At 42.0% G+C, this 18,965-nt stretch overlaps 1 protein-coding gene across 1 annotated transcript in view; it reads right to left on the reverse strand.

The window, feature by feature from the left end:
- Positions 1–18,965, reverse strand: part of CEBPZ (CCAAT enhancer binding protein zeta) — a 41,190-nt gene that overhangs the window by 11,081 nt on the left and 11,144 nt on the right. The window contains 9 exon segments of the mRNA XM_085576965.1: positions 768–825; positions 2,164–2,264; positions 4,342–4,408; positions 5,537–5,605; positions 6,487–6,589; positions 7,774–7,862; positions 8,218–8,392; positions 8,708–8,942; positions 10,024–10,576. Of these exon segments, the coding sequence (XP_085433091.1) occupies positions 768–825; positions 2,164–2,264; positions 4,342–4,408; positions 5,537–5,605; positions 6,487–6,589; positions 7,774–7,862; positions 8,218–8,392; positions 8,708–8,942; positions 10,024–10,576 (1,450 nt within the window).

Here is an 18,965-nt window from a genome sequence, read left to right on the forward strand (position 1 = left end):
GAGAATGCTATTCTGAAATTAGGAGAAATCACAGCTTTAGTATTTTATCTCCTCTGTGTGTTTGCTCCTTTTCAGAAAGTCTTTTCTGTAAAACACAAAAACTGCTCTATTAAACAACAGTCAAGATCACAAAAATGTTTCAGGTTTCACTAAGAGTTTAGACTTTAATTCTGCTGTTGCCTCAAGGGAAGTCACTGTGCAAATTCAAATGCTGCATTACAGTTACTTTGAGTAAAAGAGAAGCTTCTTAATAATTTATGATCGGACTCGATGAACCTAAAGGTCCTTTCCCACCTAAATGATTAATGCAAGTGCTGACTTAGGAGACCTGAGCTCTGTGACTCTGGATCTCACAAAGTTTATTAACTGTGTTAAGTCCAGTTACAGCCAGTACTATGCCAGCAGTACCATTATGCCTCATTCTGCTTCCTTTTGTACTTGGCAATTCTCAGATAGAAATCTGAGACAATGAAAAACAAGATTTTACAGTGCTTACTGGGTCACTCCATTGTATAAACCAATTAATTAATTAATTAATTAAGACAATCCAATACTACAAGTCTCATTTAAGGACTATAAGCATCCCAAAGTCATCATGAACTATTTTGGGACATGCAGAAAACCTGCATTATTTAATGTAAATCTGATACTGCCTTTTTTGCAAGGTGATATTCTAAACCACTCTGAAAAAGGTCTCTCTAGTTCACAGAATAAAACTCTATACAGACATTAAGACAAGAGGAGTAACAACTAATCTGAAGTCTCACCTAGCAAAATCAAGGTCATCCTGGCCAACAACGGCATTATCAGCAGCTTCAAAAGTATCTAGGGAGAAAAAAATGGTATTATTAGAAAGAAATATACAAATCATTGCATCCAGAAAGTACACTGAGTTGTTGGAGCAAGTCCAGAGGAGGGCCACAAAAACGACCAGAGAGCTGGAGCACCTTTCCTAGCATTGAAGTTGTTCAGCCTGGAGCAGGGTCACCTTACTGTGGCCTTCCAGTACCTAAAGGATGCTACAGGACAGCTGGAGAGGGACTTTTTTCCAAGGGCATGTAGTGACAGGACAAGGAGAAATGGCTTCAAACTGAAAGAGTTTAGATTAGGTATTAGGAAAAAATTCTTTACTGTGAGGGTAGTAAGGCACTAGGCTGCCCAGAGAAGCTGTGGATGCCCTATCCCTGAAAGTGTTCAAGGCCAGGTTGGAAGGAGCTCTGAGCAACCTGTCCTGTGGAAGGTGTCCCTGCCCATGGCAGGAGGGATGGAATTAGAAGATGTTTAAGGTCCCTTCCAACCCAAACTATTCTATGATTCTAGCATTGCAAAATGTCTAATTTTCAGATATAGGGTCATTATTTTAAGCTTCTGAATTTATGAACCAAATTCTCATTAGAAATACTAAATAATAAAAGACAAATGCAATTAGTAACAGATTCTTGTCATAACTAAGACAAAATTAATTGAGTCACTAAGAACCCTGATAAAAGAATGTAGAATTCTCTCAAAATATTGGACAAAACAGTTATAAAGAGTTAACTGGATTTTTTTAAATACATATAAATAAAATTTGAAATGGACATTGTAATTGACATTTTCTGGTACACTAACAAATTTAAATTCTAGAACAAATCATACACTAATTCCAAAGCAAAGTACATGCTACATGAAGAGCTAAGGGTACTGCAGAAGTTTGCCAATGACCTTCCTAAACTAATAATCTCATGAAAGATGTTAGAGACTACAAGAGAAACTGTAAGCAAGACTGAAAAAGGCCCAGCAGTAATGAAAAAGTAGAGGTAAATGTTACATGCTGTTACAAAAGGTTACTTGGGCTACTTTAGGAAAAGAAGAAAAGGGCATAAACTACCACTCATGAGTTTAAGTTCAAAATCAGACAATTCCCAGCCCCTCAAACAAGCTGACTACTGCAGTGGTGGGAGCAAGGCCTTTTCCAAACAGCCACCCAGGTGGCTCACACAGCACATAGCAGGAACTGCTGTCTGCAGTAACACAAAGAGCAACTGGAAAGCCAGTTTTCTCCCACTCCCATATTCATCTACCTGGTTCTTTTACACATATGAACTATAAAAAGGATAAATTAGTAATTTGAAAAATCTGGGAATACTGGGATAGTTACTGCAAGGAAGAACACAGCCTTACCCAATGCTCTTTCAAATTCATCATCATCCACATCTTCCACACTCTCTTCATCATCCAGATGCTTTTGTTTCTCTCTCTTCTTATCGAACTTTGAATAAAATCTGAAATAATATATTGCACTCAGACACAAAATTACAGAGGATGATTTTTATGGCTTCTGTCCTGGGTTGTAAGATAAGCTTGTATTCTATTTGCCATCTGTCGAAAGGTTGGGCAGGTTTTGTTAGCTCTCCCAAAGACAATGGTTTGCCCCATAGAGGCAATGGTTTGTTTATACACTATTGACTGACTCACTGCCGGGCTGGTAAATGTAACACCATCCCATTGTGAGGGGTCCCACCCAGAGGGGGAAGCCAAGCACTCTATTATTGTTTAAAGGGGTAGCTTTTTGGGGAGACGAGGCAGCTCTCTGGGCGGGACTCCGAGAGAAGCAGCTCGCTCTCTCTCTTCACGGGATTCCCAGAGAAGCAGCTCTCTCTCTCTTCTTCATGGGATCTCGCAGCGAAACAGCCGGAGCGCGCTGAGGCGATGGCGGCGGAGTTCGGAGGCAACCCCGGCGCAGAGGAAGACCAGCCCCACTGCCACCAGATCTTCAGAGGAAAACTATACCCTTCTAAAGATCACCACTGCAGCTGCAGTTCACCAACCACTGCAAGGGGAGCAATCGTCCCAGCAGGACTGCTACTGGCACCCCGAATCCTCAGGTTCTGGACTTTTTTCACTGGTTTTGTTTGTACCGATTGCATTTGCCTTTTTAAATTGTTGTCTAGTTTTCTCCTAGTAAAGAATTGTTACTCCCATTCCCATATCTTTGCCTGAGAGCCTTTTGATTTAAAACTCCTAGTAATTCGGAGGGAGGGGGTTTACCTTCTCCATTGCACAGGAGGCTTTAGCCCTCCTTCGCAGATTCCTGTCTTGTCAAACCAAGACAGCTTCTTAATTAAAGAATCTGCAAACTGTTTCCCATGTATGTTGCCAGTTGAAAACTGTAAATGATGGTTTCAAACACACCTAAAATGCAGAGACTTGTACTTCCTTTGTTTTTCAAATAATCAGTCACTACTGTAATATTTAAAGCAATGAAATTTCACGGGCCAAAGGTGGCAGAAGTTATTTTTAACATAATGAATTTATAAAAGAGCACAACAAAGATGTAAAAATCTGCCTTAGACTGAGAAGGATGATCAAATTCAACTTGAATGTAATTGGGAAAAAATAAAGAAGACATTCACCCATCAAGTTTTACCAAATTTTCTCACATAGCCCACTTCTTCTGGGTCTTAGTTTTATCTTCTGTCAGCCATTTTCATATTCATTTTATGTTAAAGACCTACCAGACACAGAAGGCAATTTTGACCATATACAAAAGAGTACTTTGTACAAAAGACTTTGAATGTGTAAATCTCAGTTTCAGCCATCTTCAATGTAACAACACCTTTAAATTTTCAGGTGGGCATGTTTTCAAGATGCTTTTCTTAAATCTTGAAATGAAACCACTATTTATTTATTAGTAGTATATTCCTCAATATTATAGTATCAATTAATTTTAAATAAATGAAGTTAAGCCAAATAATAATTTCCTAAGGAGATATAGGTAGTCAGTATTTTGATCCAATAAAAACAAATCTTTGCCAAATGCATATCACTTTAATTTTAGTACCAGTGTATTATTATATCATAATCTCAAAGGAAATTCAAAGAAACAGAAAGAACTGTAAGTAATACAAACCTAAATAGTACAAATAAATAATACAAACCTGAAAAGTAGCTCTTCTTTCTTTTGCTTTGCTCCATTCTAGTAAGCTTTGATGCTAATAACATAAATAAGCTATAGTACAGCTTTTAGTATATATACTTCTAATGCACAAGAATTACAACCCACAAGATATTCATCATTACCCATGACTTAAGGCTTCTCAATTGTAATGTCAGCTTACTTAATTTACTTAAACTACAAGCCCCAATTGCCTTTGTTCATAGGTGATACTCTTTCCTAAGCACTTTTGACAAATGTTAAAATGATGTCCAAGAAAAGCACTATCATCTTATGTCATTCAAATTAATAAATATTTGCAAATACTTGAAATACCAGAGAATACTTACAAAATGCCGTGGGTTTTAATGGCACTGCATTAAAAAATCAACATTTAAAATGAACATTCACAAGTATTCCATTACCTGTGAAAAAACACTTAATCCACCGGGATTTTGCTTTCATCTTTGGCCCGGAATTCCTTACTGTTGACTGCAAAATGAAAAAATGAACTGATTTTACCCCAAGTTGAAATGCTGGCTATTCTTTCCAGAGGTTAAGCAGCACAAACAGACAGAAGCAGACACATGGTGTCATCCATTCAACAATGGGGAGTTTATCTGAAAACCTCTTCAAACTAACACAGAAGGCAATTTTGACCATATACAAAAGAGTACTTTGTACCAAAGACTTTAAATGTGTAATCTCAGTTTCAGCCATCTTCAATGAAACAACACTGTTAACTTTTCAGACAGCGGCAGGTTTTTAAGATGATTTTCTTTAATCTCAAAACTTACACCACTATTTAATTTATTTATTAGTAGTATATTCCTCAGGACAGAATTGCTCCTAAAATGCTTCTTCAACTCTGAATAAACTAAAAAATGTGACAAAGTATACAGGCCAAATAGAAGCTCTAACAGCCATAAAACCAGCCTTTAAAGTACATCAGTACTTACAAATCTGCATAACTAAAACCTCTTTGCCACGCAACAGACCCAAAGCTGGTGGAAAAGCACATCCCTGGGAATGCTAGAGAGACACTGCCACAGATGATGGTACATCTTCTGTCCTCAAGCAGCATGTTTTACTGATAGTTTGCTGGTTCTTAAACTAAATCCTACTCTTGATTGTTGGAAACAGTGGGACTGGGCAAAAGGCTCTGGAGGCAGGAAGACTCTTAGCAAAATAACAACGTTAAAGATACCTTACTCATCCTAACAAAAGCTGCAGCTGTGGTATTGTATAGAGTAATCCATATCATTCAATGAAAGAATTTAATGTGATTTAAATAATTATATAGATCCATTTTTCTGGTATTTTAAGCCATTTTTCAATCATAACAACAGAATAAAAATGGCTATATAGTAACTGACTTTCCCTACATAATTTTTTCTTCAAATGATTCAATAGATCCAAAGTTCCAACTGTGAAGATTCCATACATCCTTACAAGAAGATGAGGTCTGATCCTAAACTCCAGGCATGACCACTGCACTCCTGATGGATGGCACTTTCTTTTATTCTAAGACAAACAGTATAGACAGTGCAGATGACACATCTGCATCAACCAACCAAGGATTTTTTTAGTCATCATTACTGATTTAAGGGGCTGACTCACCTGCAAGATTTTGCATATCCTTCATAAAATGCTTCTTCTTTGGCTGCATTACCGCACTGCTGGTGTTTTCTGTATCAGAATATAAATCAGAGAGAATTTTTATTTTATGACTATTGATACAGAACAGTTAGGATTAGCTGACAGACCAGTGGGTTGTGCTGCCATCCATACTGACATCAAGAGGCTGGAGAAATGGGCTGACAGAAACCTCCTGTAGTTTAACAAGGGGAAGGGCAAAGGCCTGCACTGAAGGAGGAACAACCCCAGGTACCAGTATATACTGAGGGCTGCCCAGCTGGAAAGCAGTTTGGCTAAGAACACCCGGGTAGTCCTGGTGGACACCCAGTTTACTGTGAGCCAACACTGTGTCCCTGCAGCAAAGAAGGCTGATAGTTTTCCTGGCATTTGTTAGACCACACTTGGAGCCCTGTGCCCAAGTTGGGCTCTCCAGTATAAGGCTGACATGGGCATACTGGAGAGAATCAAGTGATGGGTCACTAAGTTGATGAAGGCGACTCCAGCTGAACACTTGGAAACACTTTTGCACTGTGAGCACAACTGTGCATTGACACAGGTTGCACAGAGAGGCAGTGGAGTCTCCAGTCTTGGAGACATTCAAAAGCCAGCTGGAGAGTCTGCTCTAGGTGTCTCTGCTTGAGCCCATGACTTCAGAGGTCGCTTCTAGCCTCAGCCATTCTGCAGTGTTTACATCTCCCTATCCCTGACTTATTCCTGCTAAGTGAGCAGTTCTGCATTGCGGATGTGAGGGGCAGCAGGATGTGGCTGTCAGCTGGTTCAGGGTTGCAGACATCTCTCTAGCAGCCCTGAAGACTGATGTCACTCCTCTGTTCTACCACATGCACCCCAAATACTTGACAAGGCCAATCTGAGAGAATGACAATTCAGACAGTCCCTACAACCAAGATCCCATGGTACAGAGAAGTGCCCACCTTTGCCTTTGCTGACTTTGGGATTTCTGTAGACAAAACAATCCAAGAAACTCATTAATGTGAAATCCTGCAAAGGGTCGCCAGAGTACTGAATGTGATTTCCCTGAAAGAAGGAAAAAGCCAAAAACCATTAAGGTCTTCATTTTCAAAAAACACCATCTAAACACAGAGGACTCAATCAGTTCAAGAACAACATTAAAACATACTTTCAAAAGATAAAGACTTGGGGATAGTATATCACATAATGCTGACCAGGTTCTTCTTTTTGCAATTTCATTGTTTGCTTAACTAAACCACAACTCCTTTGCTCTGTTTCAGTGATAAACTGCCTTGCAATGTACCGTGCTAACAGCAGTCAATACTCAACATCATATATTCAAATGGAAAATAAATATTTTCAATACATATGTGTGAAAGTTGGGAGTGGTTTTGGCACGGTACCCCAACAGTATTTAAAAAATAATTTGTTCCTGTAGTAAGGTTTCCCATATTAAAAAAAAAATATATATATATATATATATATATTAAAAACTCTAATAAAGCTTTAAGAATAATATAATACCTACATTTCTACAAAACTAAAACTTTAGTAAGCAGTCTCCTTTACACATAACATTGTAATTCCATGAAAAGCTTGGCTTTTGAGAGTATGATAGAGTCCTGCAGAGCTGCTAGTTACCCACAAAATGCAAGGAGACTTTATAATGCATTTTTTCAAATGGCAAAAGACACCTGACATAAAGTATCAAACTTCCAAGCAACGAGCTAGCAAAAGCACTTACTTTGAGAATTGTTTTTGCAAACAGGGCCACAGACGGATGAAAGGTGAAAAACATGAGTCATTGATTTATTTCTAATTAAAACATATGCTGTAAGACCACTCTGTGACTTACCAAATAACAGACATACATATAGTAGTGCAAGGCTGATTAAGTACTTTAACAAGTGAAGAACATAAAGTTCTAATCTTTTATTTGCATTAAATACATTTTCATTTACAATTTTATTTAAGTCAACACTAAAAAGCTTTCATGATCAAAGCTAAGATCCAATAGTCAAAAAATATTATTATTGCCGAAATCTCCACATCAAAATTTCCTAATCTGTACGCAAGAATATCAGTATTGTATGGAACATATACAAGCTTAAAGCTGAAAAACATGTCAGCTTTAACCTTTCTGTTGTTACTCAAGCAGCTACTTCAAGAAAGACCAAGCTATTTTTTTCTCTCTTCATACAAGGGCCACACTTTTAAACTCAACAACAGCAATTCAAGAAATGTCCTACCTTCTTCAGTTCCCAAAGACTTGTACTTTCAGCACCACAGTATAAAGGACTTGGGTGCATAAGATCATAGGAAGTTTCACTCTTCCTGCCTGTGGGATGAAGGGCAGCAAAACAAATTTTCTCAGGCAATTTTAGAAAAGTATTATTCTCATTTCCCCATAACAGGAATGCTGCCCATCACTCCCAGGTGGACAGGCCAGGGGTTCATCTGGCAGCAGGATAAGGCTGTATTCAGCTGTCCTTCACGGTGAAATACACTAGTCAAGAGTCTTTTCATCACTGCTGAGGTAACAGATAAATTGCTCTGATTGGTTGCTTTCAACCAAACTTCAATTTAAAAACTAAAATAATGTTTTATTCACTTAATCTTACAACAACTCTTGACCAACATGTCCCTGTTATGGACTCTTAGCTGTTAAATTATGTATTTTCTTGCTGATTTACCTCTCATATTCAAATTATGCACCCACAAGGCTGATGAATTTGAATTGTTTGCTTTAGCAGAACTTTCCATTGTACTTTTCTTTTCATCTTCTGCTTCTTTGTCAGCATCCACAAATTTTTCCTCATCCTCTTCAGACTCTTCTTGATCCTTAAAGCACACTTCATCATCTGACCCCTAAAAAACAAAAAAAGTTAGCAAACAGCTTTTCCTTTCTAGATTTACTCTGATTTTTTAGAAAAACACACATAAAGTTCTTGAGCTACTTTTAAAAATTTAAACAAATGATGGTTGATGTTTAAGAAATGCAGATTTTTGTCCTTGATATAGCACTTAAAATTGAACTTTATTGCTTAGAACACGTAACTATACTGGTCCCTCCCCATCTCAAGAAACATCTCAGCAAATGGTTACTAATGAAAGGTTAGGAAAAGGTGCTTATGGAAACAGCTCTTATTGAAAAAGCAATGAGATAAAGAAATCATCTTATACCATGTGATCCTGTAAATGGACCCTTAACTCTGGTTTTACTTTCAAAAGCTCAGACAGAAGGTACAGGGTTCCACAAATGAAGGGTGGCATTTGTCCACAAGTGACTTGAAGTAGCCTCTTCACAAAGGCCTTCACACGCCGCAGCACCACATCTGCCTTCAGAGACTTATAGACAAGATTTAGAAACATGGAGGGCTTTGAGCACATTGCCAAAGCAGGATCTAGAAGCTTCCTGCAGGACACACAGAAGAAATTTTGCTGGTTCTCACAATGCACACAGGAGAACAACTGCTATTAACAATAATTACCTACATTTTTGTTGAGTGCTAGCTAAAAAACTAGTGACAGCTTGCTCCTCAGTACTCAAAACCATTAAGATCAATCCTGAACTGTCAAATATTTCTGGATATATATGAGACACTGAAGATAAAAAAAAAATTCCTTGATTAACAAAATATTGCAAGAATAGAAAAAGAAACTGAGTTAAACTGAAAATTGTTTCAAAATTTGAGATATTCAGCATTATGAAACTAGTCTGATTTGTTCATTTGTCCAAAAAAAAGAAAGCAAATTGTTAAAAATCAGCATACTTCACAATCAGATCAGACATTTGTACTGGCAAGTTAATTTTCTACTCCAATTTTTTTCCAGGCTGCCAAGCACAGTAAGGCTCTTAAATTGTGCACATTCTCATGGAACCTGAATTCCCTTTTTGAAAAATCAGTAACCTCCCCTTGGTCATTTAAACAGAAGCCTGTAAGGATCCTCTAAAAAGTCTAAGCAATCAGTTGGGACAAGAAAAAAAGCAGTATTTTTGTAACACAAGGCTTTCCAGCTACACAAAATAAATCTAAAAAATTTAAGATAATATTCCTCCTCTTCAAAATAAGGACAAAAAGAAACAAGATTTTAGGCTATTTACGGGCCAAATTTATAGGCCTAATTACTTCACAGACTAGTACCTGTAAAAGTGATTTCAGAAGAAATAGTTATCAATTAGTTTTAAATAATATCTGAAAGTAAAGGAAGCCACCAGAAGATTGGCAAAGGATGAAATGCACGTGTTCTCAGAACCTATCACTATCTTTTGTGATGCATGCATTTTCTTCCAGCTCCTACAAATCAGAAATTTTTAGCCAACGAAAGACAAAGCCATCAAGATCTTAAAAACAAAGTTAAATTAAATTTATTTTCTTTTTTAATTTATTTTCAATTTATTTTTTCATTAATTTCAATTTACTTTTTTTTATTTTCATTTTAATGAGTTTCTACAATTTCTTAAAATGAAATTTATATAAAAACACAAACCTGTCACTTACAGTGCTGTGTAGTACCTGTCCAACACAGTCTGCTGAGAGTCCATCACTTGGAACAGCAACATCAGGGCCTGGACACTGGTACTGAGGTTCACAAGATACAGAACTTTGAACAAAGTATTCATTTGCTCTTTCACTTTCTCATCACCAGTCTCAGCATAAGGGTAAGCTCTGTTTACCCCGCAAAGAAGAGCACTGAGCATTTTGGATTCAACATCTTTTTTCTTTATACAGTTCCGGAAAAAGCAGAAGTATAAAGTTATCAGTTTGTTAGCCAATGCACTTTCTTCATGGCTGAGGACTATCTGATTTAGAAAACAGATAGCATAATACTGAGTTTTCACATTGATGTTTGAGCGGTACAACAGCCTCTCCACCTCGCTGCATACTACTCCGTTCATATTTGGATGCTTGTGAAGTAATGTCTCTAAAAGATAAGAGGCTTTGGTGGCGATCTTGTTCTGAGGGTCACCCAGTTTATTCACCAGCAGAACCAGCAGAGCTTTCTCCTGCTCGGACTTGTTACAGAGCAGCTTGTGGGAAACTGCCAGTGTTATGAATAAATTCAGTTTTATATTAAAAATGTTAATTAAAATGCTGTAAACTGTTCAAACCCCGTTAAAATCCCCTTATGTGCACCCTTGTTATGTTTCCCCCTTGCCCCGCTTGTCCTTCACTTTGTGACTGCCAGGATTTTACCGCCGCTGCTCCCCAAAATGGCGGCCGTGCCGACTCCAGCAAATATGCAAATCGCGAACCGAGCGCAAAATCCCGAAAAGAGCCCCAAGGACAACAAGCCACGCCAAATTCAGGGCCACGGACCGGATCGGACAATCGGCAAGAGGTCCCTGGACAGCGCCGGACCCGCAAAGTAGCCACTGACATGCCACACAAATATAAACAGCGCGACTGCAGAGTCAGGACCCCGGGCAACGAGCCGCAAATTGCCTTCCTGGGCACGCCCGCAAGGACAGAAGCCCCGACTCTGCTGCCTAGTGGACCCGATCTCCTCCTCCTCTGCGTCGCCACGTGGGAGCAGCGGTGGTGCGCGCGACCCCTCGGGCCCCCACCCCAGAGCTGGTCACCTAATAAAGGCCTTAAAAAGGAGCAGGTCTCCTGGCCCATTTATTTCAGCTGGGGGCTCGTCCGGGATCTGTGCCACACCTGAAGAGGAAGCCAGGATCAAGACGGCCGCCTTTCCTGGACCTCCAGGACTGCTGGACAGACCCGGACAGCGAGGGACCAGCTCGGGGCAGACGACGCAGAGGAGCGCCGGAGGGTGAGAACCCCAGTGGCGGGCGTGGGAGACGAGCGAGTGAGGTGTGAGTGAGACGAGAGCCGGCAGCTCGGACCCTCGAAGTGAGTTAGACCCCTTAGTACCGCGGTTCTGGACTCCTGCGAGGGGGCCGGCCGGGAACGGGGGGAAGTGAAAGGAGGAGGAGTGAAAGAGGCGTCTCCCGGGGTTATTGAGGCCCCCCGCTGAGTGTGCAGGGGATAGCCTAAGAGTGAGTGGCACGCGAGGGGTTAGGTTCCCCCGAAGGAACCGGAGCCGCTTGGGTAGGTTCGGGCATGGGGACTACCCGGGCATTGTGTGAGTCCCACGCAGTCACAGGGTGCCCCCAGGCACTGCCGGCATCGAGTGCTCACGAGGGCCCTGACTTCCTAGGGTCGAGCCAGAAGCACCGTAGGTGGCGTGCTGCCGTGGTCCCGGGGGGGAGCCGTAAACCCACGCCCAAGGGCACTGGGGTGGGGAGTCCGGTGGAGGGCGAGGATAGGCGCCACACACACCCGCACGCATCCCTATCAACTAGGCCACTCTGCTGGGGAGGGGTGGTCAAGCCCGTTCGGGCGGACGGCGATAGGGGGAGCAGACCAGAGTCTCCTGGACCCTTCCTGCCTCCTTGATCAAATCGAGGAAGGGGCCGTACCAGAACAGGGCGGTCTGACCCGGGGGAGGATCCGTCCGACCCGGCGGGAGGTCAGGCCAAGGAAGGTCCTGGCGCAGGGGGCTTCTGGTACGGGGTACCCTGGCTGGTGAGGCCTAACAAGTGCCCAGGAGCAGGCAAGGCACGGGGGTACCTAGGGGGTCATACCACTAGGGTGGGCCCTGGCATCGAGGGGGCCTAGGGGGTGGGCCTAGGGAGTCGGTGCCGTAGTTCCCTCCCTCATCTTGTAAAACAAACCGGCAAATCCGTGGGGGCGCCCACCTCATAGAAGAGGACGGAGGGAAGAGGTGTGAGTGTGATCACCCGGGTGAGCGAGTGTGAGTGTATTCTTGTGTGTTTGTCCCCTGGAGTGTAAGTGAGTATTTGAGAGGGATTAAGTTAGATTGGGGGGAAAAGGTTTGTGTTGGAGTTGAGCAGTTTTGTTTGAGGAGTGTGTTAAGTTGTTGGTTCCCTCCTTCGTTTTGCAAATCAAATGGGCAAATTTGTGGGGGTGCCTGCCTCACAGGAAAGAAAGGAGGGAAAAGAAAAAGAGATTTTGTGTTGCCCGTCAGTACTTTTCCGTTCGGGTAGGGGCACCTTAGAGAGGATTTAAGTTAGAAGTTTAAAAATGGGAAAGTGTGTGAGTAAGAGAGGAATGCCCCAAGACAAAGAGGTGAAAAATATCCCCCTGGAGAGCCCATTAGGGCAGATGTTAGACCGCTGGGAGTCACGGGAGGCCACCAGGACACTAGATCAAGTAAAAATGATCTATTATTGTACTGAGGTTTGGCTCACATACAAATTGCCAGGGAAATGGCCTCGGTGTGGAACAAGTGACCAGTGGATGTGCTCCCAGCTGAACAATTATTTAAAAACACAGGAGGCTCCAGATGTGGAGCAGATGGAATATGCCGCATGCTGGCTGAGAAATATCAGCCATGAGAGCGCTAAAATCCATAAGTTAAAGAAAAAGGGAGAGAATGAGGAGGAAAGCGGAGGGAAACAAGCCACCCATAAGACCTGGGATCCTCTAGACCATCTACCACCTCCTCCACCCCCACTTTACCCAAACCTGAACCTCAACCCTTTACCTCCCGTATTAGCCCCTCCAGCTGTCATCCCACTACCACCCCCATCTAATGTCCCAATATTACCAAACCCTAACCCTGTATCTACCCTCCCAGCACCTACCCAAACTGCACCCCCAATCTCTCTCTCCGGGCCGACTCCTTCGGCAATATCCCCAAATTCTCCTCCTCCTCCAACAGCATCCTTGATTCCACCTAAGGTCCCTGACCCTGGGGCGGAACCTTCCCCCGCCCCTATAGTAACTCTCCCTATTTCCCCAGGTGAACCCTCACACCAGAACCCAGCTTCAGACTCTAACCCACCGGGCTGGTCCTCCTCTCCGGCACCAACATCCGTCCCCTTACCACCTCTGGACTGGGGTTCGAACACACCTGACTCAGCAGCTCAGGATAGTGAAGGTCCTTGGTGTAACACTAGGTCCAGAACGATGAAGCCCGAAAAGATGATGACTCTCAGGGAGGTGCCTATGGGGGGAGCGCTGGGAGGAGTGGGGTTTGTGAATGTGCCACTGACGGCCTCAGAGGTACGGAGCTTTAAGAAGGAGCTGGGGAATTTGGTAGAAGATCCTGTGGGGATCTCCAACCAGGTGGATCAGTTTTTAGGACCTAACATCTACACCTGGGGGGAGTTGAACTCCATCCTAAACATCCTATTCTGCCCAGAGGAGGTTAGGATGATAAGAGCAGCAGGGGTACGAATCTGGGAGTGTGAAAATAGAATGGGTCTCCCTGGAGATGTGAAAATGCCCTTGGTAGACCCCGGGTGGGCTTCCAATCATGAAGAGGGTAGGAGGAATATGAAGGACTACAGGTTGCTGATAACCTAAGGAATAAAAGAATCAGTTCCCCAAAGCAGCAATACTAGGCTGGCCTTTGAGGGGACACAGGAAAAGGATGAGCCACCTGCGAACTGGCTTAATAGGCTAAGGAGGAACTTCCAGCTTTACTCAAATATAGACCCTGATAGTCCGGAGGGGCAGGTGCTTTTAAGAGTGCAGTTTGTGACAAAAGCATGGCCTGATATCCGGAGAAAGTTGGAGAAAATCGAAGATTGGCAGGAGAAGGGAATAAATGAGTTGCTAAAGGAAGCCTTGAAGGTCTACTTAAGAAGGGAAGAGGAGAAAGCCCAGACCAAGGCTAAGATTATGGTAGCAGTGGCTCGGGAAATTGTGGGAACTGAGAGTCATACTTCGGCAAGACCCATAGGTGCGAACCAGGACAGATTCATACCCTCGGGAGGGCGAAATTGGGAGAAGCCAGGACCAAGGAGGGAAGGAGGGAGACTGGGAAGGATGGAAGGGGGATCGGGTGGAAGGACCTGTTGTTATTGTGGAGAGGCCGGACATTTTTAAAGGGACTGTAAGAAACTACAGAGAGATGAGGAGATTTCCAGAGAACAGGAGGCCCTAGAACAGGTCTTGAGAAGGGACGATTAGGGGTGTCAGGGGCTCTATGTGATGGGGGAGCCCATGAAACATCAAGAGGAGCATCTAGTAAATTTTAACGTGGGTCCCCAGGGTGAAGATTTTGAGTTTCTGGTAGACACAGGAGCCGATCGATCTAGCATAAACAAATTACCAGCAGGAACAAGTATTGGAAACAAGACATGTGAAGTATTGGGGGCAGAGGGAAAACCCTTCCAAGCCCCAATCATAGAAGATGTAAGAATTCAAGGAAATTCTAGACAGTGTGTGGTGGACATACTCTATTTGCCTAGCCTGGAAACCAATTTGTTAGGCAGAGATTTACAGGTTTTACTGGGGGTGGGAATCCTCCCGGAGAATGGGAAAATGGTTGTAAAGCTGATGAGACTAACTCAGAGAGATCTGGAGGAGATTGATCCTAAAGTGTAGGCAGAGGAAGGGAAATATGGATATCTGGATATAACACCTATAAAGGTGGAAATGCATAAAGACACCCCCCCCCCCCATAAGGGTAAAGCAATACCCTATTTCAGTGGAAGGGAAGAGAGGGCTGGCACCTGTGATAGACCATCTGTTAAGGGAAGGCATTTTAGAACCTTGCATGTTGCCACATAATACAACCATATTGGCCGTTAAAAAGGCAGAAGGGAAATACAGACTAGTACAAGACTTAAGCGAAGTGAATAAGAGGACTATTGCCCGACATCCAGTGGTACCCAACCCATATACCTTACTGAATCAGATTCCCAGAGAACATATCTGGTTTACAGTAATAGACCTAAAGGATGCTTTTTGGTCATGCCTCCTAGTGGAGGAGTGTCGGGATTGGTTTGCCTTTGAATGGGAATATCCAGACAGGAATAGGAAGATACAATTGAGGTGGACACGCCTACCTCAGGGATTTATGGAATCCCCAAATTTGTTTGGGCAAGCTCTAGAGGAGCTATTGGAGCAATTTCAGCAGGAAGAAGGGACCAAGATATTGCAAGATGTGGATGATCTATTAGTATCAGGAGAGCAAGAGAGGAAAGTCAGGACTATGAGTGTACGGCTATTGAACTTTTTAGGAGAAAAGGGGCTGAAGGTATCACGGGACAAAGTGCAATTTGGAGAGTCAGAGGTCACTTATTTGGGGCACATAATTGGAGGCGGGTATAAAAGGCTGAGCCCTGAGAGAATAGCAGGGATAGTGTCTATTCCAGCTCCCAAAACAAAGAGGGATGTGCGGAAACTTTTGGGGCTATTTGGATATTGTAAGCTGTGGCTGGATAATTATTCACAGAGTGTGAAATTTTTATACAATAAACTAGTAGACCCAGAGCCAATCAAATGAACGTCAGATGATGACCAAAGATTGCAGGATTTAAAAAGCAAGTTGTCCTCAGCCCCAGTATTAAGTCTGCCTGACCTCAGGAAGGACTTTGATTTGTTTGTGAGTGCAGAAGAGGGAATTGCTTACAGGGTACTTGCCCAGGAATGGGGAGGGTCCAGGAAACCAGTGGCATTTCTATCAAAGCTACTGGACCCGGTGGCTAGGGGGTGGCCTAGCTGTCTCCAGGCAATAGCAGCTGCAGCAATCCTGATAGAGGAAGCCCAGAAGTTAACACTATAGGGGAAAATTAAAGTGCACACACCACATGATATCAGGACAATCCTCAGCCAAAGAGCACAACAATGGCTCACAGACCCTAGAATTTTAAGATATGAGGTGATGCTAATAGACAGTGAGAATCTAAGTCTTGATACCTCTAAATGTATTAATCCTGCCCAGTTCCTCTCCAGGAAGCCAGAGGACAAATTGGAACATGATTGTGTGGAATTAATAGACATGCAGACAAAAGTAAGGGAAGACCTTGGGGATGTACCTTTACCGTACGGGCGAATATTGTTTACAGACGGGTCCTCTAGAATGATTGCTGGAAAGAGAGCCTCTGGATTGTGAGAACCCCGGCCTTGCTCTGGGGTCTCATGTGGTGGTGAAATTCCTCCTCCAACCCGTGCTTCCAAAGAAAAACTCCGCAGGCTTTAGCTGTTCGGTCTCAAGGCAGTTTATTGCTAGTTATCTAACAGATTATGTTCTTGGACTGCGGCTATTTGATCAGTGGCCTGGGTAGAGGCACACACACACACACTGACATCCTCTCTATCTGCTGTCTTCTTCGTCTTTTCCTCCGCCCAGGGCTGCTGCTATCTTTTATAAGATATATTACGTATAACATGTTTACAATTATTCCCCAATACCTACTACCTACGTTGCCAAGTGTTTTTCTACTCTAAACCAATCTGTGAGTGCCAACATCACCAAGAACATGGAGGTAAGGAAAAAGAAGGAGGAAGAACAGGATCAGCCCACTTTCCTCCATCTTAGAACTTCTGACCCCCATGTACAAAGTGAAAACCCCCCTGTACAATACTAAAAAAAATTCCCCACTACTTTTACTATACTATCTAACCTTTTGTGATTGCTTGTTCCACCTCCAAGGTTGGTAATTCATTCCATGGCTCAAACTCAAAATCACAGCTGTTTTTCAGCTGTCTGCCAGGGTCTAAAATGCTTCTGACCAAGGCCTGGAAGCTCTAAAAATGTCTGAGAGACATTTTGAGTTCCCACATCTCCCCTCTCTGTTTGAACCAGAAACACCTGCTTTGCCATGTTGTTCAAGGCTCTTCGAATGCACATGAAAATGCATGGCAGAACAAGTAGAACTACAAACCCTATAAGAATATAAAACACTATTTTAAAAAAAAGGTTTTTTCCACAATGGTGAAAGATTAAAAAGCCAATGAAATCATCTCACCAGAATCTTGTAAGTTTCTTTTTTCTCAATTTGCTGATACTACTTTGCATTTGCTTTATATTTTCATGAATAGATTTTGAATGATCAAACAAGTTCATGCAGCATGTCCCCTCAAATTTTTCACATCTGTGCCCATGTGACAGCAGCAAATAACCAACTGCTGCCCTGTTCTGAAGTACCGCTTGTCTTGCACTGCTGATATCTGTTAACATGTCACTCAGTGCAGACGAAATGGCACGACTGTGTTTGCTCAATCCGGCATGCTATGTGGTCCAATTGTGTCAAGGTCACCCCCAACGCTGTTTGGGGTGAGAAAATTGCTACTGCAATTCTTCGAGCCTTGTCCTAGGTATAAACACCATCATCACAATTTGGCTATATTGTTCAAAGAATCTTTTTTCTTTCCTGTGTGTCTGCTCCTTTAAAGTTCTCAAATCAGGCGTTATTAATGAAAGTTCCTCAACGCTGCATGGACTGCTTTTGACTTTTGCAGGGATAGCAGGCCAAATTCTGTCCCCGCAAATCAAAAAACACTCCTTCGGTAAAGTGGCTGAGTGTTGAAGGGATAGTTTGCTCGTCACTTTGGTGTGATTGCACCAGGATGACAGCATTTTTATAAAAGAACTGATTTGGAATGATATCTACTATATGATTATCTATCTTTGTCACTTTCAATGGATTGAATTTGATACCAAATTCCATTTTTGTGGACCCAAAAAATTTCCAACTCTGGAGGTTCAAAGTGAGCCACAGAAAGGAACTGTGTCCAGACATGCCATCCCTCCACATGATCCGAAAAGGACTTCAGAACCTTTTGGAGGGGTGTCCCCTGGAATTGTATTTTTGCATTTAACGTTTTGTGAGCTAAAAAATGAACTGCGCTAACTTCTGGGTATTCTAACAACGTGATTGAAAAATCTTGTGACTTTGGATTGTCCACTCAAAATATTTTTTTTTTCTTTAAATGTAAATGAATGATTAAGAAATCTTTGCCTGACATTGCCAGAAATCTGGTGTTTGCTTTAACAATGATCTGAGCCATTATCTCTAAATCTATAAGAACATTTTTTGAGGGCCTGTAAGATAAAAACAAACACCTACTTTAAACTTTTATGAAAACATTACCACGATCCTTGCTCAAAGTTATTAACTTGACTGATTTTTTCAATTTGATCCGTCCAGTGTCTGGCACTCTCCTCATATTTTCCTCGACAATCAGCGAAATCAAATCTACAAAAGAATTATCTCAAAAGATTAAAATATACAAAATTTTCATTACTTATTCCAGCCTTATTTCAGGCACTTCTTCACTTCTTCTCTTTTTTCTCTTTACACCATTTTTCTTTTTTCTCTCTTTCTCTTCTTCTCTTTTGAAACAAGAAGGTTGAAATATAAAACATAATATAGAACAAGACAAAATACCTTAATAATAAAATGCAGAAAACTTATCAAAATCAATAACAATTCAAAAGAGTTCAAAAGAAAGATTCTAAATAACATATATAAAATTGAACAAAGCATAATTATCAGAAACATTGTGCTAGTGGTTCAGAGTCTGCAAACAGCTGAAACATTTGTTTCCAGTGAAAATTGACATCCCTTCCCGGGCAGGGCTGACAAGTCTCACCCCAAAGCTGTGTCAGCTGTCACATGTGTAGGATCGAATTGGTGGATCAAAATGATCTATATAACATTCATTTTTGTGTA

Source organism: Lonchura striata, chromosome 3 (genome assembly GCF_050655825.1).
Source record: "Lonchura striata isolate lonStrDom1 chromosome 3, ASM5065582v1, whole genome shotgun sequence".
Classification (NCBI taxonomy): Eukaryota; Metazoa; Chordata; class Aves; order Passeriformes; family Estrildidae; genus Lonchura; species Lonchura striata.